Raw genomic sequence first — 24,289 nt, 5'->3', positions numbered from 1 at the left:
GATATCCTGGGAAAGTGACCGGCTGATATCCTGGCACACTGACCTGGGAAACTGACCGGCTGATATCCGGGGAAACTGACCGGCTGATATCCTGGGAAACTGACCGGCCGATATCCTGGGAAACTGACCGGCTGATATCCTGGGAAACTGACTGGCTGATATCCTGGGAAAGTGACCGGCTGATATCCTGGTAAACTGACCGGCTGATATCCCGGGAAACTGACCGGCTGATATCCTGGGAAAGTGACCGGCTGATATCCTGGGAAAGTGACCGGCTGATATCCTGGCACACTGACCTGGGAAACTGACCGGCTGATATCCTGGGAAACTGACCGGCTGATATCCTGGGAAACTGACCGGCCGGTATCCTGGGAAACTGACCGGCTGATATCCTGGGAAACTGACCGGCTGATATCCTGGGAAAGTGACCGGCTGATATCCTGGGAAACCGACCGGCCGATATTCTGGGAAACTGACCGGCCGATATCCTGGGAAACCGACCGGCCGATATCCTGGGTAACTGACCTGGGAAACTGACCTTCTGATATCCTGGGAAACTGACCGGCTGATATCCTGGAAAAGTGCCCGGCTGATATCCTGGGAAAGTGACCTGCTGATATCCTGGGAAAGTGACCGGCCGATATCCTGGGAAACTGACCGGCCGATATCCTGGGAAACTGAATGGCCGATATCCTGGGAAACTGACCGGCTGATATCCTGGGAAACTGACCGGCCGATATCCTGGGAAAGTGACCGGCCGATATCCTGGGAAACTGACCGGCTGATATCCTGGGAAAGTGACCGGCCAATAGCCTGGGTAACTGACCTGGGAAACTGCCTGGCTGACGTCCTGGGAAACTGACTGGCCGATGTCCTGGGAAACTGATCGGCCGATAGCCTGGGAAACTGACCGGCCGATATACTGGGAAAGTGACCGGCCAATATCCTGGGAAACTGACCGGCCGATATACTGGGAAAGTGACCGGCCAATATCCTGGGTAACTGACCTGGGAAACTGACTGGCCGATGTCCTGGGAAACTGACCGGCTGATATCCTGGAAAAGTGTCCGGCTGATATCCTGGGAAAGTGACCTGCTGATATCCTGGGAAAGTGACCTGCTGATATCCTGGGAAAGTGACCGGCCGATATCCTGGGAAAGTGACCGGCCGATATCCTGGGAAACTGACCGGCTGATATCCTGGGAAAGTGACCGGCCAATAGCCTGGGTAACTGACCTGGGAAACTGACTGGCTGACGTCCTGGGAAACTGACTGGCCGATGTCCTGGGAAACTGATCGGCCGATATCCTGGGAAACTGACCGGCCGATATACTGGGAAAGTGACCGGCCAATATCCTGGGAAACTGACCGGCCGATATACTGGGAAAGTGACCGGCCAATATCCTGGGTAACTGACCTGGGAAACTGACTGGCCGATGTCCTGGGAAACTGACCGGCCGATATCCTGGGAAACTGACCAGCCGATATACTAGGAAAGTGACCGGCCAATATCCTGGGTAACTGACCTGGGAAACTGACCGTCTGATGTCCTGGGAAACTGACTGGCCGATGTCCTGGGAAAGTGACCGGCTGATATACTGGGAAACTGACCGGCTGATATCCTGGGAAACTGACTGGCCGATGTCCTGGGAAAGTGACCGGTAGATATCCTGGGAAACTGACCGTCTGATGTCCTGGGAAACTGACTGGCCGATGTCCTGGGAAAGTGACCGGTAGATATCCTGGGAAACTGACCGGCTGATATCCAGGTAAACTGACTGGCTGATGTCCTGGGAAAGTGACCGGCTGATATCCTGGGAAACTGACTGGCCGATATCCTGGGAAAGTGACCGGTAGATATCCTGGGAAACTGACCGGCTGATATCCTGGGAAACTGACTGGCTGATGTCCTGGGAAAGTGACCGGTAGATATCCTGGGAAACTGATCGGCTGATATCCTGGAAAAGTGACCGGCTGATGTCCTGGGAAAGTGACCGGCTGAAATCCTGGGAAACTGACTGGCTGATGACCTGGGAAAGTGACCGGCTGATATCCTGGGAAACTGACCGGCTGATATCCTGGGAAAGTGACCGGCTGATATCCTCGGAAAGTGATCGGCTGATATCCGGGGAAAGTGACCGGCTGATATCCTGGGAAACAGACCGGCTGATATCCTGGGAAACTGACCGGCCGATATCCTGGGAAACTGACTGGCTGATATCCTGGGAAAGTGACCGGCTGATATCCTGGGAAAGTGACCGGCTGATATCCTGGGAAAGTGACCGGCCGATATCCTGGGAAAGTGACCGGCCGATATCCTGGGAAACTGACCGGCTGATATCCTGGGAAACTGACCGGCCGATATCCTGGGAAAGTGACCGGCCGATACCCTGGGAAAGTGACCGGCTGATATCCTGGGAAACAGACCGGCTGATATCCTGGGAAACTGACTGACCGATATCCTGGGAAAGTGACCGGCTGATATCCTGGGAAACTGACCGGCTGATATCCTGGGAAAGTGACCGGCTGATATCATGGGAAAGTGACCGGCTGATATCCTGGGAAACTGACCGGCTGATATCCTGGGAAACTGACCGGCTGATATCCTGGGAAAGTGACCGACTGATATCCTGGGAAACTGACCGGCTGATATCCTGGGAAACTGACCGGCTGATATCCTGGGAAAGTGACCGACTGATATCCTGGGAAACTGACCGGCTGATATCCTGGGAAAGTGACCGGCCGATATCCTGGGAAAGTGACCGGCTGATATCCTGGGAAACAGACCGGCTGATATCCTGGGAAACTGACTGACCGATATCCTGGGAAAGTGACCGGCTGATATCCTGGGAAACTGACCGGCTGATATCCTGGGAAAGTGACCGGCTGATATCATGGGAAAGTGACCGGCTGATATCCTGGGAAACTGACCGGCTGATATCCTGGGAAAGTGACCGACTGATATCCTGGGAAACTGACCGGCTGATATCCTGGGAAAGTGACCGACTGATATCCTGGGAAACTGACCGGCTGATATCCTGGGAAACTGACCGGCTGATATCATGGGAAAGTGACAGGGATAATGAGGGTGATATGATCAAAGATATGAAGGAAACCGATGGGGTCGATAAAGAGAAAGTATTTCCGCTGCTTGTGGAGTTCAGGGCTTGGGGACAGAGTCAGAGAGACTGACACTCAGGAGTGAAATTCAGAAACATTTCTACTCACAGGGGACGGTGAGGTTTGGAATTCTCTCCCACAAGGAGATGGTGCTGGGTTAATTATTAAAGCTGAGGCCGATGGCCTTTTGTTCACCAAAAGGTATTAAGGGATATGGGGAAGAGATGGGGAAATGGAGTAAGATCAGAATCTTCTCACTGGCGAGGGAGTGGAAAAGATTCAAGAGGTTAAATGGCTTTCACCTGCTCCACATTCCTAACCCGCCGCATTCTCCTCATACACAAGATCATACTAAATACACATATATCTGCCTGCACAGAAATTCAGATGGCAATACACAGACACACACAAATGCACATATACATCTGAAAGTCCACACACAGAGACACAGGAGGAGGACATTCGCCCCAAGCCTATAGCCTAATCTCGCCTTCCCCCATATCCTCTGATCCCCTTTTCCCTAAGTGCTATATCTGCTTCTAGGAAACATACCACAGGAAGTAGTTGATGCCAAAACATTGCAACGAATTCCACAGGTTGACCACTCTCTGGGTGAAGAAATTTCTCCTCATCTCCGTCCTAAATGCCCCGTATCATCAGACTGTGACCCCCCTGGTTCGGGACACACCCACCATCGGGAACATCCTTCCTGCATCTACCCTGTCCAGTCTTGTTCGAATTTTATAGGTTTCTATGAGACCCCCCCTCATTCTTCTGACTACAATCCTAACCAACTCAATCTCTCCTCCTACGTCAGTCCCACCATCCCAGGAATCAGTCTGGTAAACCTTCGCCGCACTCCCTCCAGAGCAAGAACATCCTTCCTCAGAGAAGGAGACCAAAACTGCACACAATACTCCAGGTGTGGCCTCACCAAGGCCCTGTACATTTGCAACAAGACATCCCTGCTCCTGTACTCCAATCCTTCCCGTACCAGCCTCCCTGAACAGGCGCCGGAATGTGGCGACTAGGGGCTTTTCACAGTAACTTCATTTGAAGCCTACTTGTGACAATAAGCAATTTTCATTTCATTTCATTTTCATTTCTCGCTATGAAGGCCAACATACCATTAGCCTTCTTTACCACCTGCGTGCTTACCTTCAGTGACTGCTGTACGAGGACACCCAGGACTCGTTGCACACTTCCCTCTCCTAATTTATGGCCATTCAGATAATAGTCTGCATTCCTGTTTTTTCTACCAATGTGGATAACCTCACATTTATCCAAATTATACTGCATCTGCCATTCATTACATAATCAAAGACCCCTCCCACCCGGCTTATTCACTCTTCCAACTTCTTCCATCGGGCAGGAGATACAGAAGTCTGAGAACACGCACGAACAGACTCAAAACAGCTTCTTCCCCACTGTTACCAGACTCCTAAATGAACTCTTATGGACTGACCTCATTAACACTACATCCTGTATGCTTCATCCGATGCCGGTGTCCATGTATTTACATTGTATACCTTGTGTTGCCCTATTATGTATTTTCTCTTCATGCACTAAATGATCTGTTGAGCTGCTCGCAAAAAAATACTTTTCACTGTCCCTCAATACACGTGGCAATAAACAAATCCAATCCAATTCGCCCACTCACTCAACTTGTCTAAATCACACTGACAAATCTCTGCATCCTCCTCACAGCTCACCCTCCCACACAACTTGGTGTCATCTGCACATTTGGAGATATTACATTTTGTTCCCTCATCTAAATCATTTATATATATTATGAATAGCTGGGGTCCCAGCACCGATCCCTGTGGTATCCCACTGGTCACTGCCTGCCAATTGGAAAAAGAGCGGTTAATTCCTACTCTTTCTTTCCTGTCTGCCAACCAGTTTTCTATCCACCTCAATACACTGCCCCAATCTCATGCGCTTTAATTTTACACACTAATCTCTTATGTGAGACCTTGTTGAAAGTCCAAATAAACCACATCCACTGGCTCCCCCTCGTCAATTCTACTAGTTACATCCTCAAAGAATTCCAGGAATTTATCCTTCCTTTCATAAATCCTTGCGTAGTCTGTCTGATCCTGCCACTGTTTTCGAAGTGCTCTGCTATAAAATCTTTTATAATGGACTCTAGAATTTCCCCACTACCGTCAGGCTTAATGATCTATAATTTCCCGTTTTGGCTCAACCTCCTGTGTACAAATACATGCACAAGAGAATGTACTCACACTTGTATTATATGTGCATATTTCATATATCTCCACAAGAACATATAGTTCTGGTGTGATGCATTGACACTTGCCAAAATAAAGTAGGGTTGCCCCCCTGACTAACACCCACCTTCATCCTTTTTCAGAGCACGTGCGACACATTGAGGAGCCACTCGGAGAGTATGGCCTTCACCCCCAACATGCTGCCTCGCCACCCCACCCTGGGCAACTTCGAAGAGTTTGCCTGCTGACATCAACGGGAGTTTCGGGTGAGGCAACGGGTGCCACGACGCAGAACCGCCGGAGAGACAGGGGGAGTATCAACACAATCAAGTTTCATTCAACAAACAAACACACACACAGGGGAAACCGGGATTGTCTCTGTACAAGACCAGTGAGAATATGGGATGAAGCAAGCAGCCCCAATGGATCTGTGGCCCATTCACCAAAGGCCATCTGAAATTCAGCTCGCATCAGAGACACTGTCAAAGAGCGCTCTTCAAAATCTGCCTTTTCCCTTCTTAAATATTCCTGTAATTAATGTACAGAACATTTATGCATTGATGGGAAGAGTAGCAGGAAAAATACAAGACACAATATCAACACAACCAGGCATCTGAACATTTTTAAAAAATGATTTGATAAAGCTTTGATAAGTGCTTTATTTTGTTACCAACCCTTAGTACCAAATTCGGAGGGACTGGAGTAGAGATTCTGGTCTCACCCAGGCACCCTCTCTCGGTTCTTGTCTATCTTCCTTCATTGTTTAACAGCCAAGGCCCGGTTCCATCATTGAGTCCCATTGGCTAGCAGCGGAGTATGAAACCACGCCAGAGTTTCTCCTGGTGCTGTCTATGGGGAAGCAAAGAACAACTCCATGATGGAGGTTTCACCTCTCTCTCGGTTACTCTGATTCCCTCTGTCTTTGTCAATCACTCAGGTTTCTCTGTCAATCACTCCCAGGATGGTCATCATTGCAGTTCCATTGAGTCTTAAGTAACATCAAACAAACAACACCAGGGCAGCACAGATTTGAGTCCATTTTGGAGAATGGACAAGCCGCCATAGTTCAACACTCCACACGTTGGTTCTGCCTTTGAGCAGCGACCCGGCCGTGCACCAACGAGACACAGCCTTTTCCCCGTGCCTGTTGGATGATTTGAGTTTGGGATTATTTTAATCTTTTGTCTTCCACCATCACTGAACTTCTGACGGTTCAACCATGAAAAACTAGATCAGAACAGGTTTGGACAGACGGGGGGCGTGTTCATTCAGAATGCAAACTGCTCCTCCTCGTCCAGACTAAACATTGCATGTAACTGTCAAAAAGGACACATTAAATGGAGGAAGTAAGGTCAGGTTATGTAAACTGTTCAAAACTATCACAGAGGGTCTGTTTTCGTTGCTATAAGTTAACCCCCGAGTGAAAGTCAAGATGGAGACGGGAATGTTGCAGAAAGGCAATGTGGTGGAGACTATACTGCCCCAGGGGGTGGTGTGGGAATGTGCGTGCTGTGTGCAGCTTAACGTTACATTTTAAATTGATTTCTAATCCCTCCATGAATGCCCCGCTCCCTTACCTCCAGCCGCACCGCCTTCCAAAATCCCTAAACATCATCAAATCTGCACTCGAGCATCCTTGATTTTAAACACTCCCATCATTGGTGGCTGCGCCTTCAGTTTCCGGGGCTCAAAGCTGGAGAATTCCCTCCAGGATCATCGCCTGATTCCCAGCACTCCCAGACACTCGCCTCCTTCACCTTGGTCATCTGCCCCGATCTCACCTTCCGCAGCTGGGTCAGGTTTTGCTCCATTCCCGGGCATTAAGCAAAGGTGCTTTATAAATGCAAACTGTCATTGCAGCAGTGCAGGTGTGCAGGCTGGTGTGAGGGTGGGTGTGAGGGTTGGTGTGAGGGTGGGGTGGGTGTGAGGGTGGGGATGGTGTGAGGGGGTTGTTGTGAGGGAGGGTGTGAGGGTGGGGTTGGTGTGAGGGTGGGTGTGAGGGTGGGGATGGTGTGAGGGGGTTGTTGTGAGGGAGGGTGTGAGGGTGGGGCTGGTGTGAGTGTGGGGATGGTGTGAGGGGGTTGTTGTGAGGGAGGGTGTGAGGGTGGGGCTGGTGTGAGTGTGGGGCTGGTGTGAGGGTGGGGTGGGTGTGAGGGTGGGTGTGAGGGTGGGGTGGGTGTGAGGGTGGGGTGGGTGTGAGGGTGGGGTGGGTGTGAGGGTGGGGTGGGTGTGAGGGTTGGTGTGAGGGTGGAGATGGTGTGAGGGTGGGGTGGGTGTGAGGGAGGGTGTGAGGGTTGGGTGGGTGTGAGGGTGTGTGTGAGGGTTGGTGTGAGGGTGGGGTGGGTGTGAGGGTGGGGATGGTGTGAGGGTGGGGTTGTTGTGAGGGTGGGTGTGAGGGTGGGGTGGGTGTGAGGGTGGGGTGGGTGTGAGGGTGGGGCTGGTGTGAGGGTGGGGCTGGTGTGAGGGTGGGGCTGGTGTGAGGGTGGGGCTGGTGTGAGGGTGGGGCTGGTGTGAGGGTGGGGCTGGTGTGAGGGTGGGGTGTGTGTGAGGGTGGAGTTGGTGTGAGGGTGGGGCTGGTGTGAGGGTGGGGCTGGTGTGAAGGTGGGGCTGGTGTGAAGGTGGGGCTGGTTTGAGGGTGGGGTTGGTGTGAGGGTGGGGTTGGTGTGAGGGTGGGGTGGGGATGAGGGTGGGGTGGGTGTGAGGGTGGGGTGGGTGTGAGGGTGGGGTGGGTGTGAGGGTGGGGTGGGGGTGAGGGTGGGGTGGGGGTGAGGGTGGGGTGGGGGTGAGGGTGGGGTGGGTGTGAGGGTGGGGTGGGTGTGAGGGTGGGTGTGAGGGTGGGTGTGAGGGTCGGGTTAGTGTGAGGGTGGGTGTGAGGGTTGGTGTGAGGGTGGGGATGGTGTGAGGGTGGGGTTGGTGTGAGGGTGGGGATGGTGTGAGGGTGGGGATGGTGTGAGGGTGGGGATAGTGTGAGGGTGGGTGTGAGGGTTGGTGTGAGGGTGGGGATGGTGTGAGGGTGGGGTTGGTGTGAGGGTGGGTGTGAGGGTTGGTGTGAGGGTGGGGCTGGTGTGAGGGTGGGGTTGGTGTGAGGGTGGGGTTGGTGTGAGGGTGGGGTTGGTGTGAGGGTGGGGCTGGTGTGAGGGTGGGGTTGGTGTGAGGGTGGGGTTGGTGTGAGGGTGGGGTTGGTGTGAGGGTGGGGTTGGTGTGAGGGTGGGGTTGGTGTGAGGGTGGGTGTTAGGGTTGGTGTGAGGGTGGGGTTGGTGTGAGGGTGAGGGTGCGTGTGAGGGTGGGGTGGGTGTGACGGTGGGTGTGACGGTGGGTGTGAGGGTGGGTGTGAGGGTGGGTGTGAGGGTGGGTGTGAGGGTGGGTGTGAGGGTGGGTGTGAGGGTGGGTGTGAGGGTGGGGTGGGTGTGAGGGTTGGTGTGAGAGTGGGGTTGGTGTGAGGGTGGGTGTGTGGGTGGGGTGGGTGTGAGGGTGGGTGTGAGGGTTGGTGTGAGGGTGGGTGTGAGGGTGGGGCTGGTGTGAGGGTGGGGCTAGTGTGAGGGTGGGTCTGAGGGTGGGGTTGGTGTGAGGGAAGGTGTGAGGGTGGGTGCGAGGGTGGGTGTGAGGGTGGGGTTGGTGTGAGGGTGGGGTTGGTGTGAGGGTGTGTGTGAGGGTGGGGTTGGTGTGCGGGTGGGTGCGAGGGTTGGGTGGGTGTGAGGGTGGGGTAGGTGTGAGGGTGGGTGTGAGGGTGGGTGTGAGGGCGGGGCTGGTGTGAGGGTGGGTGTGAGGGCGGGGCTGGTGTGAGGGTGGGTGTGCGGGTTGGGTGGGTGTGAGGGTGGGTGTGTGGGTGGGTGTGAGGGTGGGGTGGGTGTGAGGGTGGGTGTGAGGGTGGGTGTGAGGGTGGGTGTGAGGGTTGGTGTGAGGGTGGGGCTGGTGTGAGGGTGGGTTTGTGGGTTGGGTGGGTGTGAGGGTGGGGCTGGTGTGAGGGCGGGACTGGTGTGAGGGCGGGGCTGGTGAGGGGGTGGGTGTGTGGGTTGGGTGGGTGTGAGGGGTGGGTGTGAGGGTGGGTGTGAGGGTTGGTGTGAGGGTGGGGCTGGTGTGAGGGTGGGGCTGGTGTGAGGGTGGGGTGGGTGTGAGGGTGGGTGTGAGGGTGGGTGTGAGGGTTGGTGTGAGGGTGGGGTTGGTGTGAGGGTGGGGCTTGTGTGAGGGTGGGGCTGGTGTGAGTGTGGGGCTGGTGTGAGTGTGGGGCTGGTGTGAGGGTGGGGTGGGTGTGAGGGTGGGGTAGGTGTGAGGGTTGGTGTGAGGGTGGGGTTGGTGTGAGGGTGGGGTTGGTGTGAGGGTGGGTGTGAGGGTTGGTGTGAGGGTGGGTGTGAGGGTGGGTGTGAGGGTGGGGCTGGTGAGAGGGTTGGAGTGAGGGTGGGTGTGAGGGTGGGTGTGAGGGTTGGTGTGAGGGTTGGTGTGAGGGTGGGTGTGAGGGTGGGTGTGAGGGTGGGTGTGAGGGTTGGTGTGAGGGTTGGTGTGAGGGTGGGTGTGAGGGTGGGTGTGAGGGTGGGTGTGAGGGTGGGTGTGAGGGTGGGGTGGGTGTGAGGGTTGGTGTGAGGGTGGGGTTGGTGTGAGGGTGGGTGTGAGGGTGGGTGTGAGGGTGGGTGTGAGGGTGGGTGTGAGGGTGGGTGTGACGGTTGGTGTGACGGTTGGTGTGAGGGTGGGGATGGTGTGAGGGTGGGGATGGTGTGAGGGTGAGTGTGAGGGTGGGGTTGGTGTGAGGGTGGGGTTGGTGTGAGGGTGGGTGTGAGGGTTGGTGTGAGGGTGGGGCTGGTTTGAAGGTGGGGTTGGTGTGAGGGTGGGGTTGGTGTGTGGGTGGGTGTGAGGGAAGGTGTGAGGGTGGGGCTGGTGTGAGGGTGGGGCTGGTGTGAGGGTGGGGCTGGTGTGAGGGTGGGGTGGGTGTGAGGGGGGGTGGGTGTGAGGGTTGGGTGGGTGTGAGGGTGGGGTGGGTGAGAGGGTGGGGTGGGTGAGAGGGTGGGGTGGGTGTGAGGGTGGGGTTAGTGTGAGGGTGGGTGTGAGGGTTCGTGTGATGGTGGGGATGGTGTGAGGGTGGGGTTGGTGTGAGGGTGGGGTTGGTGTGTGGGTGGGTGTGAGGGTTGGTGTGAGGGTGGGGCTGGTGTGAGGGTGGGTGTGAGGGTTGGTGAGAGGGTGGGGCTGGTGTGAGGGTGGGGCTGGTGTGAGGGTGGGGTTGGTGTGAGGGTGGGGTTGGTGTGAGGGTGGGGTTGGTGTGAGGGTGGGTGTGAGGGTGGGTTGGGTGTGAGGGTTGGTGTGAGGGTGGGGTTGGTGTGAGGGTGGGTGTGAGGGTGCGTGTGAGGGTGGGGTGGATGTGAGGGTGGGTGTGAGGGTGGGTGTGAGGGTGGGTGTGAGGGTGGGTGTGAGGGTGGGTGTGAGGGTGGGTGTGAGGGTGGGGTGGGTGTGAGGGTTGGTGTGAGGGTGGGTGTGTGGGTGGGGTGGGTGTGAGGGTGGGTGTGAGGGTTGGTGTGAGGGTGGGGATGGTGTGAGGGTGGGGGGTGAGGGTGGAGTTGGTGTGAGGGTTGGGTTGGTGTGAGGGTGGGTGCGAGGGTGGGGTTGGTGTGATGGTTGGTGTGAGGGTGGGGTTGGTGTGAGGGTGGGTGTGAGGGTGGGGTTGGTGTGAGGGTGGGGTTGGTGTGAGGGTTGGCGTGAGGGTGGGGTTGGTGTGAGGGTTGGGGTGAGGGTTGGGGTGAGGGTGGGGTGGGTGTGAGGGTGGGGTTGGTGTGAGGGTGGGTGTGAGGGTGGGGTTGGTGTGAGGGTGGGTGTGAGGGTGGGGTGGTTGTGTGGGTGGGGTGGGTGTGAGGGTTGGGGAGAGGGTGGGGTTGGTGTGAGGGTGGTTGTGAGGGTGGGGTGGGTGTGAGGGTGAGGTTGGTGTGAGGGTGGGTGTGAGGGTGGGGTTGGTGTGAGGTGGGGTTGGTGTGAGGGTGGGGTTGGTGTGAGGGTGGGGTTGGTGTGAGGGGGTGGGTGCGAGGTGGTGGGTGTGAGGGGGTGGGTGTGAGGGGGTGGGTGTGAGGGGGTGGGTGTGAGGGTGGGGTTGGTGTGAGGGTGGGGTTGGTGTGAGGGTGGGGTTGGTGTGAGGGTGGGGTTGGTGTGAGGGTGGGTGTGAGGGTGGGGTTGGTGTGAGGGTGGGTGTGAGGGTGGGGTGGGTGTGAGCGTGGGGTTGGTGTGAGGGTGGGTGTGAGGGTTGGTGTGAGGGTGGGGTGGGTGTGAGGGTGGGTGTGAGCACAGGGCTGGTGTGAGCGTGGGGAGGGTGTGAGCGCAGGGTTGTGCATGCTGTACCAGTGGGTTGTTGGAGGTCAATCATCTCAGCTCCAGGACATCACTGCAGGAGTTCCTCAGGGGAGTGTCCTCGGCCCAAACACCTTCAGCTGCTCATCAATGACCTTCCCTCCATCATAAGGTCAGAAATGGGATGTTTGCGATGACTGCACAATGTTCAGCACCATTCGCGACTCCTCAGATAATGAAGCCGTCTATGTCCAAATGCAGCGAGATCTGGGCAATATCCAGGCTTGGAGCTGACCAGTGGCAAGTTGCATTCACGCCACACAAGTGCCAGGCAATGACCATCTCCTACAAGGGAGGATCTAACCACTGCCCCTTGACATTCAATGGCATCACCATCGCTGAATCCCCCACAATCAACATCCTGGGGTTGCCATTGATCAGAAACTGAACTGGACCCAGCCACATTAATACTGTGGCTACCAGGGCAGGTCAAAGGCTGGGAATCCTACGGTGAGTAACTCACCTCCTGACTCCCCAAAGCCTACCCACCATCTACAAGTCACAAGTCAGGAGTGTGATGGAATACTCCCCACTTGCCTGGGTGAGTGCAGCTCCAACAACACTCAAGAAGCTCAACACCATCCAGGACAAACCAGCCCCGCTTGATTGCTCCTCCTTCCACAAACATTCAAACCCTCCACCGCCGTCGAACAGTGGCAGCCGTGTGTACCATCTACAAGATGCACTGCAGTAATTCACCAAGGTTCCTTAGACAACACCTTCCAAACTCACAACCACTACCATCTAGAATGACAAGGGCACAGATACCTGGGAACCCCACCACCTGGAGGTTCCCGTCCAAGTCACTCACCATCCTGACTTGGTGTACTGAAGTGTCACACAGGGAGAGCTGTGTGTACTGAACAGTGTCACACAGGGAGAGCTGTGTGTACTGAACAGTATCACATAGGGAGAGCTGTGTGTACTGAACAGTGTGTCACACAGGGAGAGCTGTGTGTACTGAACAGTGTCTCACAGGGAGAGCTGTGTGTACTGAACAGTGTCACACAGGGAGAGCTGTGTGTACTGAACAGTGTCACACAGGGAGAGCTGTGTGTACTGAACAGTGTCACACAGGGAGAGCTGTATGTACTGAACAGTGTCACACAGGGAGAGCTGTGTGTACTGAACAGTGTCACACAGGGAGAGCTGTGTGTACAGAACAGTGTCACACAGGGAGAGCTGTGTGTACTGAACAGTGTCACACAGGGAGAGCTGGGTATACTGAACAGTGTCACACAGGGAGAGCTGTGTGTACTGAAGCGTCTCACAGAGAGAGCTGTGTGTACTGAACAGTGTCTCACAGACAGAGAAGTGTGTGTACACAGGGAGACCTGGGTGTACTGAACAGTGTCTCAGGAAGAGGTGTGTGTACACAGGGAGAGAGGTGTGTGTACACAGGGAGAGAGGTGTGTGTACACAGGGAGAGAGGTGTGTACACACAGGGAGAGAGGTGTGTGTACACAGGGAGAGTCGTGTGTACACAGGGAGAGAGGTGTGTACACACAGGGAGAGAGGTGTGTGTACAGGGAGAGGTGTGTGTACACAGGGAGAGAGGTGTGTGTACACAGGGAGAGAGGTGTGTGTACACAGGGAGAGAGGTGTGTGTACGCAGGGAGAGGTGTGTGTACACAGGGAGAGAGGTGTGTACATAGGGAGAGAGGTGTGTACACAGGGAGAGAGGTGTGTACACACAGGGAGAGGTGTGTGTACACAGGGAGAGAGGTGTGTACACACAGGGAGAGGTGTGTGTACACAGGGAGAGGTGTGTGTACACAGGGAGGTGTGTGCGTACACAGGGAGAGGTGTGTGTACACAGGGAGAGGTGTGTGTACACAGGGAGGTGTGTGCGTACACAGGGAGAGGTGTGCGTACACAGGGAGAGGTGTGCGTACACAGGGAGAGGTGTGTGTACACAGGGAGGTGTGTGTACACAGGGAGGTGTGTGTACACAGGGAGGTGTGTGTGTACACAGGGAGAGGTGTGTGTGTACACAAGGAGAGGTGTGTGTACACAGGGAGAGGTGTGTGTACACAGGGAGGTGTGTGTGTACACAGGGAGAGGTGTGTGTACACAGGGAGAGAGGTGTGTGTACACAGGGAGAGAGGTGTGTGTACACAGGGAGAGAGGTGTGTACACAGGGAGAGAGGTGTGTGTACACAGGGAGAGGTGTGTGTACACAGGGAGAGGTGTGTGTACACAGGGAGAGAGGTGTGTGTACACAGGGAGAGAGGTGTACACAGGGAGAGGTGTGTGTACACAGGGAGAGGTGTGTGTGTACACAGGGAGAGGTGTGTGTACACAGGGAGAGGTGTGTGTATTGAAATGTACCTGGTTTCAGGGAAGTCATGTTAGATTTGAAAGGTGAAGTTGGTTTCTCTTTCCACAGATGTTGCCACACCTGCTGAATTTTTGCAGCGTTTTGTTCGCCCCCCAGCATCGGGTCTCTTTGGTGCTGTCCCCGTGATCTGTCGAACATCTCCCATGACCTGGTCATTCTCCCCGTGTGGCAGGAATCATTCCCTCTCTCACCCCATCACCTTCCTTTGTTCTCCAATTAGAAATCTGAGGACCATAACCAACAGGACCGATCCTGTGAGCCCTCTCGCCCCCTTGCCACTGATCCCCGTTCTCAAGGCTACATGTTGGTGAGGGTATCCTCCCGTACGCAGAGTGCCTTTGGAAAGAATGTGCTGTTGGGGTGAGGATTGTGTCTTATTTGATATGTCTTTGGGGGAAGTATGTGATTGACCTTTCCCAGTGTGTCTCCTCAAGTGTATTATCCGTACCTGCAGCCAGAACCATGACTCCCTCATTAACTCATCTCCTCTCTGCATGCTGAATCTTCCTGTCTGTCCTCATTCTGCACACAGCCTTTGGGAAATATATACAGAAAAATATATATTAATATGTCGATATTACCAAGCTCTAGCTCATATTGACTTCTGCTACATTTCGTCAATGTACTGGTAATTGTAAAATTATAGCTGAAAATAAACTCTTTCAATTTTAATTCTTTTGTGGTTTTGTATTTTGCTGATGATCTGCTCGGATGACTTTATTTCAGACTCTATCCCAACACTCTCCTTGCTGATCCGCAGCTTTTCTCGAAAACGTGACCTCATTGGAAGTCGCAATGCCCGATTTCCATGTTGCCACCTTGCCTGTGGCTTGCCAACCTCCAATCGCTCCCAATGCAGCTATTCAACCTTGTTTTCCAATTCCTCCATAGCCTCACTCCTTCCCGTCTCTGTAACCTCCTCCAGCCCCGCGATCTCTGCACTCCTCCAATCCTGGCCCACTTGTAAACGTTCCACCTTCGGTTGCTGTAGGCCTAAGTTCTGGAATTCTATCCACAATCTTCTCCGTCTCTTTCCTCTCTTTTAAGACACACGACCTCCGGCCGAGCTTTTGATCACCTGTCCTAATATGTTAATGTGGCTCGGTTGTCAGGTTTTACTCGATAATGCTCCAGTCAGGCGCTCTGGAACCTGTAACAGCACTGGATAAATACCAGCTGCTACCCAAATACAGAACACTGTCAAACCCCAAGCATCGTTGATTTGGTCCTTGGTTGATTGGGCAGCGTGGTAGCACACTGGTTAGCATAGTTGCTTCACAGCTCCAGGGTCCCAGGTTCGATTCCGGCTTGGATCACTGTCTGTGCGGAGTCTGCACATCCTCCCCGTGTGTGTGTGGGTTTCCTCCGGGTGCTCCGGTTTCCTCCCACAGTCCAAAGATGTGCAAGTTAGGTGGATTGGCCGCACTAAATTGCCCTTAAGTGTCCAAAAAGGTTAGGTGGATGGGGTTAATGGAATAGGGTGCAGGTGTGGGCTTGGGTAGGGTGCTCTTTCCAAGGGCGGGTGCAGACTCGATGGGCCAAATGGCCTGTAGATTCTGACCACTGCGCCCAAAGATTCTCTCTGCACTCAGCTCTTTCCTTTGAGAAAAGGACTGGCCACTGGGAGATGGTCCTCACCAAAGGGAAGACCCCCAGAACAGCCGGGATCTGAGCTGGCAGAGGAAGGCCATCCAGCAATGAAATTAGGAAGCACTTCTCAGAGAGGAGTAGAAATCTAGAATTCTCCCCCTCCTCCTGCAAAGTTGAAAATGAATAACATTTGATAATTTTAGAAATAAATTTTAGTCGGTTAAAGCAACTAAAGGGTTACAGAAACAAGGTGGCTTGTTGCAAATATGATGCACATCAGCCATGGTCTAATTGAATGTTCCAATTTAAATGTAGGTTTGGGAGTCACAGATTACCTGAAAAGGGAGTTAACATCATGAGTTTATTGAGCAGCAACTGTTTAAATATCATACATAAGCTAAACAGGCAAGAGATGCACACAAATCAGGACAAGCCAAGGACAGTTTACTGGGTGAGACGAAGCCAATCTCTGAAGCTGGGGAGGCAGTTTCCTGGTCTGCGATGTCCAGTCTTCCTCACAGAATCTTCACCTTTGTTCTCTGCCTTCTCGGAGCTTGGATGCTCTCTCTCTCCTGATCTTCCTGTCTGAAGACTGACCAACACGCGTCACTTCGAAAAACTCCTGCCCGTCTGCAGTGATTCTTTTTCCCCACTCGAGCCCCATTTTCAGCCCTTTTCCCAGGTGACTGGGTCATGCCCATCGTGTCTTTGTTCGAGGCCTGTCCTTGGCAGAGATGAGGCCTGTCCTGCGTTTTTCACTCAGCAAGTTGCTGTGTGTGATAGCCTCCCACGAGGCCCAGGGGAGACCATTGTTGATCTCCCCGTGGAGTAGGAGCTTCCCAGTAGTGGCTACCCAGTTAGGGCCCTTTAGAGCTGAACATAAAGGCTAGGCCCAAGCAAGGCCTGTGGATTTGGTTGTCCCCCCACGGGGACTGTGATTGTGCATAGTTACTGCCGTGGACAGCTTACTGTAAATAGCGAAGAATAAATCTAGGATTTATAAATAAACAGGACGTCAGTTAGCATGTTCTGACATTCAATTTTATTAGACTATGAGTGATCGTATCTTAACACCATCTACCCACCCCGTCACCCTTCATCCCATGCCCCAACAATAATCTACTAACCTCAGTAGGAATGTCCGAGTGGTTGCTCAATAGCTTTTTGGGGAAGAGGGTCCAAGATTTTCATCGCCAGCTGTGCAAGTGTTACCTCACAGGCCGAATGCCTGGCCCTAATTTTAAGATTCCTACCCCCCTGTTCTGGACTTCCCTGAACAGCCCACCCCCCCCCCCCACCCCTGGACTAGACTCCCTAGACCCTCCCCCCCCCCCATACTGGACTCCCCTGAACCGCGCCCCTCCCAAACCCCCTGTTCTGGACTTCCCTGAACAACCACCCCCCCCGGACTGGACTCCCCTGAACCACCCCCCCCCCCCCAAACCCCCTGTTCTGGAATTCCCTGAACACACTCCCACCCCTGGATTAGACTCACCAGACTCTCCCCGCCCCTCCCAAACCCCCTGTTAGGGACTCCCGTGAAACCCCCCCCCCCCAATACTGGACTCCCCTGAACACCTCCTCCCCCCCACCCCCCACCCTGGACTCCCCTGAACCGCGTCCCCCACCCCCGTCCCCCCCCACCCCCCGGACTGGACTCCCTGAACCGCCCCCCCTCCCAAACCCCCTGTTGTAGACTCACCCCCCCAAAAAAAAACCTGTTCTAGACTCTCCAGACCCCCACCCCCAAACCCCCTGTTCTAGATTCCCTGGAACCCCCCCCCACCAAACCTTCTGTTCTAGTCTCCCAGGAACCCACCTCTCCAAACCCCCTGTTCTAGACTCATGTGACCCCCTCCCCCCTTGTTGTGTACCCCCCGCCCCCGCGCGGGCGCAGGTATCTATTCTCTTTTCGGAGCTGCTTCCACCACCTGTCAGACAGAAATCGCAGTAACGTCGCTGCAGCGTTAAGCCTACTTGTGACACTAATGAATAAATCCCTGACCAAGCCTCCCAGTCTAACCAGAGCTTGTTACAAGTGTCCCGTCAATGCTTTGCCTTCCAGCCCACTCAGCCTCCCGTTAGCTTCCCAACTGTTTTTCCATCGGTCCATATTTGCTGTGTTCGGTATTTGGAGGCCTGAATCTCCGTACTCCTGTTCACAGTTCTGACCGCACCAGTTGTGGGTTTTAAAAGGGTCGGTGTAAGGAATGAGTGAAAAGAAGCAGGTGGTGAAAACAAGTCTGGGTTTGAACCCAGTTCAAGCAGGAGGAGGAGCTCGGGGTGAAGTTAACCGAGAAGAGAATTAACCACAAGAGAGAGAGAGATGCGAAGGGCTTCAGCTGAGAGGAAATATATTAATTGCATATTTATTGCTTTCATGTCCAACTGTAACCAGACATTAGTGAATATCACATTTTAGATTGCAGCCATTCAACAGCAGCAGCATCACAGTAGACAAGCTGAGAGCGCAATAGAGGGAGAGAGAGGGAGAGAGAGAGAGGGAGAGACGCAGGGAGGAGAGAGAGGGAGAGACGCAGGGAGGGAGAGAGAGAGAGAGAGAGAGAGAGAGGGAAGACGCAGGGAGGGAGAGACGCAGGGAGGGAGAGAGGGAGAGACACAGGGAGGAAGAGAGAGAGAGCGGGAGAGACGCAGGGAGGGAGGGAGAGACGCAGGGAGGGAGAGAGACAGAAAGTGAGGCAGAGATGTAGGGAGAGAGAGCGAGAGAGAGGGAGCAGCAGGGGCAGAGGGATGCAGAGAAGGAGAGAGAGACATGCAGGGAGAGAGACGCAGGAGGGAGAGAGAGGGGGACACGGAGACAGAGGGGGAGAGACGCAGGGGGAGAGGGATGCAGAGGGGGAGAGAGAGAGACACTCAGGGAGAGAGTTACACACACACGCAGGGAGAGAGTGGGACACGCAGGGAGAGACACATGCAGGGAGAGGGAGAGACATGCAGGGAGAGAGAGGGACACGCAGGGAGAGAGAGACACATGCAGGGAGAGAGAGAGAGACACGCAGGGGAGAGAGAGAAAGACACGCAGGGATAGAGAGAGACATGCAGGGAGAGAGAGGGACACGCAGGGAGAGAGAGACACATGCAGGGAGAGAGAGAGAGACACGCAGGGAGAGAGAGAGACACGCAGGATAGAGAGAGACTCGCAGGGAGATAGAGAGAGACACGCAGGGAGAGAGAGAGACACGCAGGGAGAGAGAGAGACACGCAGGGAGGGAGAGAGACACGCAGGGAGGGAGAGAGACACGCAGGGAGCGAGAGAGACACGCAGGGAGGGAGGGAGACACGCAGGGAGAGAGAGACACGCAGGGAGGGAGGGAGACACGCAGGGAGGGAGAGAGACACGCAGGGAGAGAGAGACACGCAGGGAGGGAGGGAGACACGCAGGGAGGGAGGGAGACACGCAGGGAGGGAGGGAGACACGCAGGGAGGGAGAGAGACACGCAGGGAGAGAGAGAAAGACACGCAGGGATAGAGAGAGACTCGCAGGGAGAGAGAGACACGCAGGGAGAGAGAGAGACACGCAGGGAGGGAGAGAGACACGCAGGGAGCGAGAGAGACACGCAGGGAGAGAGAGAGACACGCAGGGAGAGAGAGAGACACGCAGGGAGAGAGAGAGACACGCAGGGAGAGAGAGAGACACGCAGGGAGAGAGAGAGACACGCAGGGAGAGAGAGAGACACGCAGGGAGAGAGAGAGACACGCAGGGAGAGAGAGACACGCAGGGAGCGAGAGAGACACGCAGGGAGCGAGAGAGACACGCAGGGAGAGAGAGAGACACGCAGGGAGAGAGAGAGACACGCAGGGAGCGAGAGAGACACGCAGGGAGAGAGAGAGAAAGACACGCAGGGAGAGAGAGAGACACGCAGGGACAGAGAGAGACACGCAGGGAGAGAGAGAGACTCGCAGGGAGAGAGAGACACGCAGGGAGAGAGAGAGACACTCAGGGAGGGAGAGAGACACGCAGGAGCGAGAGACACACGCAGGGAGGGAGAGAGACACGCAGGGAGGGAGAGAGACACGCAGGGAGAGAGAGACACGCAGGGAGAGAGAGAGACACGCAGGGAGAGAGAGAGACACGCAGGGAGAGAGAGAGACACGCAGGGAGAGAGAGAGACACGCAGGGAGAGAGAGAGACACGCAGGGAGAGAGAGAGACACGCAGGGAGGGGAGAGAGGACACGCAGGAGCGAGAGAGACGCAGGGAGAGAGAGACACGCAGGGAGCGAGAGACACGCAGGGAGAGAGAGACACGCAGGGAGAGAGAGACACGCAGGGAGAGAGAGACACGCAGGGAGCGAGAGACACGCAGGGAGCGAGAGACACGCAGGGAGAGAGAGACACGCAGGGAGAGAGGGAGACACGCAGGGAGAGAGAGAGAGACGCAGGGAGAGAGAGAGACACGCAGGGAGAGAGAGAGACACGCAGGGAGAGAGAGAGACACGCAGGGAGAGAGGGACACGCAGGGAGAGAGAGAGACACGCAGCGAGAGAGACACGCAGGGAGAGAGAGAGACACGCAGGGAGAGAGAGAGGACACGCAGGGAGAGAGAGACACGCAGGGAGAGAGAGACACGCAGGGAGAGAGAGAGAGACACGCAGGGAGAGAGAGAGACACGCAGGGAGAGAGAGAGACGCAGGGAGAGAGAGAGACACTCAGGGAGGGAGAGAGAGACACCAGGAGAGAGAGGGACACGCAGGGAGAGAGAGAGACACGCAGCGAGAGAGACACGCAGGGAGAGAGAGAGACACGCAGGGAGAGAGAGAGACACGCAGGGAGAGAGAGAGAGACACGCAGGGAGAGAGAAAGACACGCAGGGAGAGAGAGACACGCAGCGAGAGAGACACGCAGGGAGAGAGAGAGACACGCAGGGAGAGAGAGAGACACGCAGGGAGAGAGAGAGACACGCAGGGAGAGAGAGAGACGCGCAGGGAGAGAGAGAGACGCGCAGGGAGAGAGAGAGACGCGCAGGGAGAGAGAGAGACACGCAGGGAGAGAGAGACACGCAGGGAGAGAGAGAGACACGCAGGGAGAGAGAGACACGCAGGGAGAGAGAGAGACACGCAGGGAGAGAGAGACACGCAGGGAGAGAGAGAGACACGCAGGGAGAGAGAGACACGCAGGGAGAGAGAGAGACACGCAGGGAGAGAGAGAGACACGCAGGGAGAGAGAGAGACACGCAGGGAGAGAGAGAGACACGCAGGAGAGAGAGAGACACGCAGGGAGAGAGAGAGACACGCAGGGAGAGAGAGACACGCAGGGAGAGAGAGAGACACGCAGGGAGAGAGAGAGACACGCAGGGAGAGAGAGAGACACGCAGGGAGAGAGAGAGACACGCAGGAGAGAGAGAGACACGCAGGGAGAGAGAGAGATACGCAGGCAGAGAGAGAGACACGCAGGGAGAGAGAGAGACACGCAGGGAGGGAGAGAGACACGCAGGGAGCGAGAGAGACTCGCTTGGAGAGAGAGACACGCAGGGAGCGAGAGACACGCAGGGAGAGAGAGACACGCAGGGAGAGAGGGAGACACGCAGGGAGAGAGAGAGAGACAGGCAGGGAGAGAGAGACACGCAGGGAGAGAGAGAGACACGCAGGGAGAGAGAGAGACACGCAGGGAGAGAGAGAGACACGCAGGGAGAGAGAGAGACACGCAGGGAGGGAGAGAGACACGCAGGGAGCGAGAGAGACGCAGGGAGAGAGAGAGACGCGCAGGGAGAGAGAGAGACACGCAGGGAGAGAGAGAGACACGCAGGGAGAGAGAGAGACACGCAGGGAGAGAGAGACACGCAGGGAGAGAGAGAGACACGCAGGGAGAGGGAGACATGCAGGGAGCGAGAGAGACACGCAGGGAGAGAGGGAGACACGCAGGGAGAGAGGGAGACACGCAGGGAGAGAGAGACACGCAGGGAGAGAGAGAGACACGCAGGGAGAGAGAGAGACACGCAGGGAGAGAGAGACACGCAGGGAGAGAGAGACACGCAGGGAGAGAGAGAGACACGCAGGGAGAGAGAGAGACACGCAGGGAGAGAGGGAGACACGCAGGGAGAGAGAGACACGCAGGGAGAGAGAGAGACACGCAGGGAGAGAGAGAGACACGCAGGGAGAGAGAGAGACACGCAGGGAGAGAGACACACGCAGGGAGCGAGAGACACGCAGGGAGAGAGAGACACGCAGGAGAGAGGGAGACACGCAGGGAGAGAGACACGCAGGGAGAGAGAGAGACACGCAGGGAGAGAGAGAGACACGCAGGGAGAGAGAGAGACACGCAGGGAGAGAGAGAGACACGCAGGGAGAGAGAGAGACACGCAGGGAGAGAGAGAGACACGCAGGGAGAGAGGGAGACACGCAGGGAGAGAGAGAGAGACACGCAGGGAGAGAGAGAGACACGCAGGGAGAGAGGGAGACACGCAGGAGAGAGAGAGACACGCAGGGAGAGAGAGAGACACGCAGGGAGAGAGAGACACGCAGGGAGCGAGAGAGACGCTGGGAGAGAGAGACACGCAGGGAGAGAGACAGAGACACGCAGGGAGAGAGAGAGACACGCAGGGAGAGAGAGAGACACGCAGGGAGAGAGAGAGACACGCAGGGAGAGAGAGAGACACGCAGGGAGAGAGAGAGACACGCAGGGAGAGAGAGAGACACGCAGGGAGAGAGAGACACACGCAGGGAGAGAGAGAGACACGCAGGGAGAGAGAGACACGCAGGGAGAGAGAGACACGCAGGGAGAGAGAGACACGCAGGGAGAGAGAGGGACACGCAGGAGAGAGAGACACAGGGAGAGAGAGACACGCAGGGAGAGAGACACGCAGGGAGAGAGACACGCAGGAGAGAGAGAGACACGCAGGGAGAGAGAGAGACACGCAGGGAGAGAGAGAGACAAGCAGGGAGAGAGAGAGACACGCAGGGAGAGAGAGAGACACGCAGGGAGAGAGAGAGACTCGCAGGGAGAGAGAGAGACACGCAGGGAGAGAGAGACACGCAGGGAGAGAGAGAGACACGCAGGGAGAGAGAGAGACGCAGGGAGAGAGAGAGACTCGCAGGGAGAGAGAGAGACACGCAGGGAGAGAGAGAGACACGCAGGGAGAGAGAGACACGCTGGGAGAGAGAGAGACACGCAGGGAGAGAGAGAGACACGCTGGGAGAGAGAGACACGCAGGAGAGAGAGAGACACGCAGGGAGAGAGAGAGACACGCTGGGAGAGAGAGACACGCGGGGAGAGAGAGACACGCAGGGAGAGAGAGACACGCAGGGAGAGAGAGAGACACGCAGGGAGAGAGAGAGACACTCAGGGAGGGAGGGAGACACGCAGGGAGAGAGAGAGACACGCAGGGAGAGAGAGACCACGCAGGAGAGAGAGACACGCAGGGAGAGAGAGGGACACGCAGGGAGAGAGAGAGACACGCAGGAGAGAGAGAGAGACACGCAGGGAGAGAGAGAGACACGCTGGGAGAGAGAGAGACACGCTGGGAGAGAGAGAGAGACACGCAGGGAGGGAGAGACACGCAGGGAGAGAGACAGAGACACGCAGGGAGAGAGAGAGACTCGCAGGGAGAGAGAGAGACACGCAGGGAGAGAGAGAGACACGCAGGGAGAGAGAGAGACACGCAGGGAGAGAGAGAGACACGCTGGAGAGAGAGAGACACGCAGGGAGAGAGAGAGACACGCAGGGAGGGAGAGACACGCAGGGAGAGAGACAGAGACACGCAGGGAGAGAGAGACACGCAGGGAGAGAGAGAGACACGCAGGGAGAGAGAGAGACACGCAGGGAGAGAGAGAGACACGCAGGGAGAGAGAGAGACACGCAGGGAGAGAGAGAGACACGCTGGGAGAGAGAGAGACACGCTGGGAGAGAGAGAGACACGCTGGGAGAGAGAGACACGCAGGGAGAGAGAGAGACACGCAGGGAGAGAGAGAGACACGCAGGGAGAGAGAGAGACACGCAGGGAGAGAGAGAGACACGCAGGGAGAGAGAGACACGCAGGGAGAGAGAGAGACACGCAGGGAGGGAGAGAGACACGCAGGGAGGAGAGAGACACGCAGGGAGAGAGAGAGACACGCAGGGAGAGAGAGAGACACGCAGGGAGAGAGAGAGACACGCAGGAGAGAGAGAGACACGCAGGGAGAGAGAGAGAGACGCAGTGAGAGAGAGAGACACGCAGGGAGAGAGAGACACGCAGGGAGAGAGAGACACGCAGGGAGAGAGAGAGACACGCAGGGAGAGAGAGACACGCAGGGAGAGAGAGAGACACGCAGGGAGAGAGAGAGACACGCAGGGAGAGAGAGAAACGCAGGGAGAGAGGACACACGCAGGGAGAGAGAGAGACACGCAGGAGAGAGAGAGACACGCAGGGAGAGAGAGACACGCAGGGAGAGAGAGAGACACGCAGGGAGAGAGAGAGACACGCAGGGAGAGAGAGACACACAGGGAGAGAGAGACACGCAGGGAGAGAGAGAGACACGCAGGGAGAGAGAGAGACACGCAGGGAGAGAGAGAGACACGCAGGGAGAGAGAGACACGCAGGGAGAGACACACAGGGAGAGAGAGAGACACGCAGGTAGAGAGACACGCAGGGAGAGAGAGACACGCAGGGAGAGAGAGACACGCAGGGAGAGAGAGAGAGACACACAGGGAGAGAGAGATACAGAGTAAAGCTCCCTCTACACTGTCCCCAT

General features: G+C 55.9%; 2 protein-coding genes across 4 annotated transcripts in view; one reads left to right on the top strand and one right to left on the bottom strand.

Annotated features, from left to right (window-relative positions):
- Nucleotides 1–5,956, top strand: part of asic1c (acid-sensing (proton-gated) ion channel 1c) — a 529,389-nt gene extending 523,433 nt beyond the window's left edge. For both annotated transcript variants that reach the window (XM_072468555.1, XM_072468556.1), the window contains exon 10: nucleotides 5,495–5,956. In XM_072468555.1, coding sequence (XP_072324656.1) covers nucleotides 5,495–5,599 — 105 coding nt within the window. In that variant the 3' untranslated portion in view covers nucleotides 5,600–5,956. The remainder of the gene's footprint in view (nucleotides 1–5,494) is intronic.
- Nucleotides 5,957–6,535: 579 nt separating this feature from the next.
- The window catches only part of LOC140385913 (uncharacterized), a 54,943-nt gene continuing 37,189 nt past the window's right edge, over nucleotides 6,536–24,289 (bottom strand). Inside the window, exons 6-7 of one of the 2 annotated variants that reach the window (XM_072468558.1) lie at nucleotides 14,462–14,546; nucleotides 6,536–6,667 (exon numbers count right to left, since the gene is read on the bottom strand). In XM_072468558.1, coding sequence (XP_072324659.1) covers nucleotides 14,488–14,546 — 59 coding nt within the window. In that variant the 3' untranslated portion in view covers nucleotides 6,536–6,667; nucleotides 14,462–14,487. Of the gene's footprint in view, nucleotides 6,668–14,461; nucleotides 14,547–15,944; nucleotides 16,594–24,289 lie in introns of those variants that run through there. The other variant, XM_072468557.1, reaches the window with a different exon arrangement.

Source organism: Scyliorhinus torazame, chromosome 11 (assembly GCF_047496885.1).
Source record: "Scyliorhinus torazame isolate Kashiwa2021f chromosome 11, sScyTor2.1, whole genome shotgun sequence".
NCBI lineage: Eukaryota > Metazoa > Chordata > Chondrichthyes > Carcharhiniformes > Scyliorhinidae > Scyliorhinus > Scyliorhinus torazame.
This window is presented reverse-complemented; position numbering and strand designations above follow the sequence as displayed.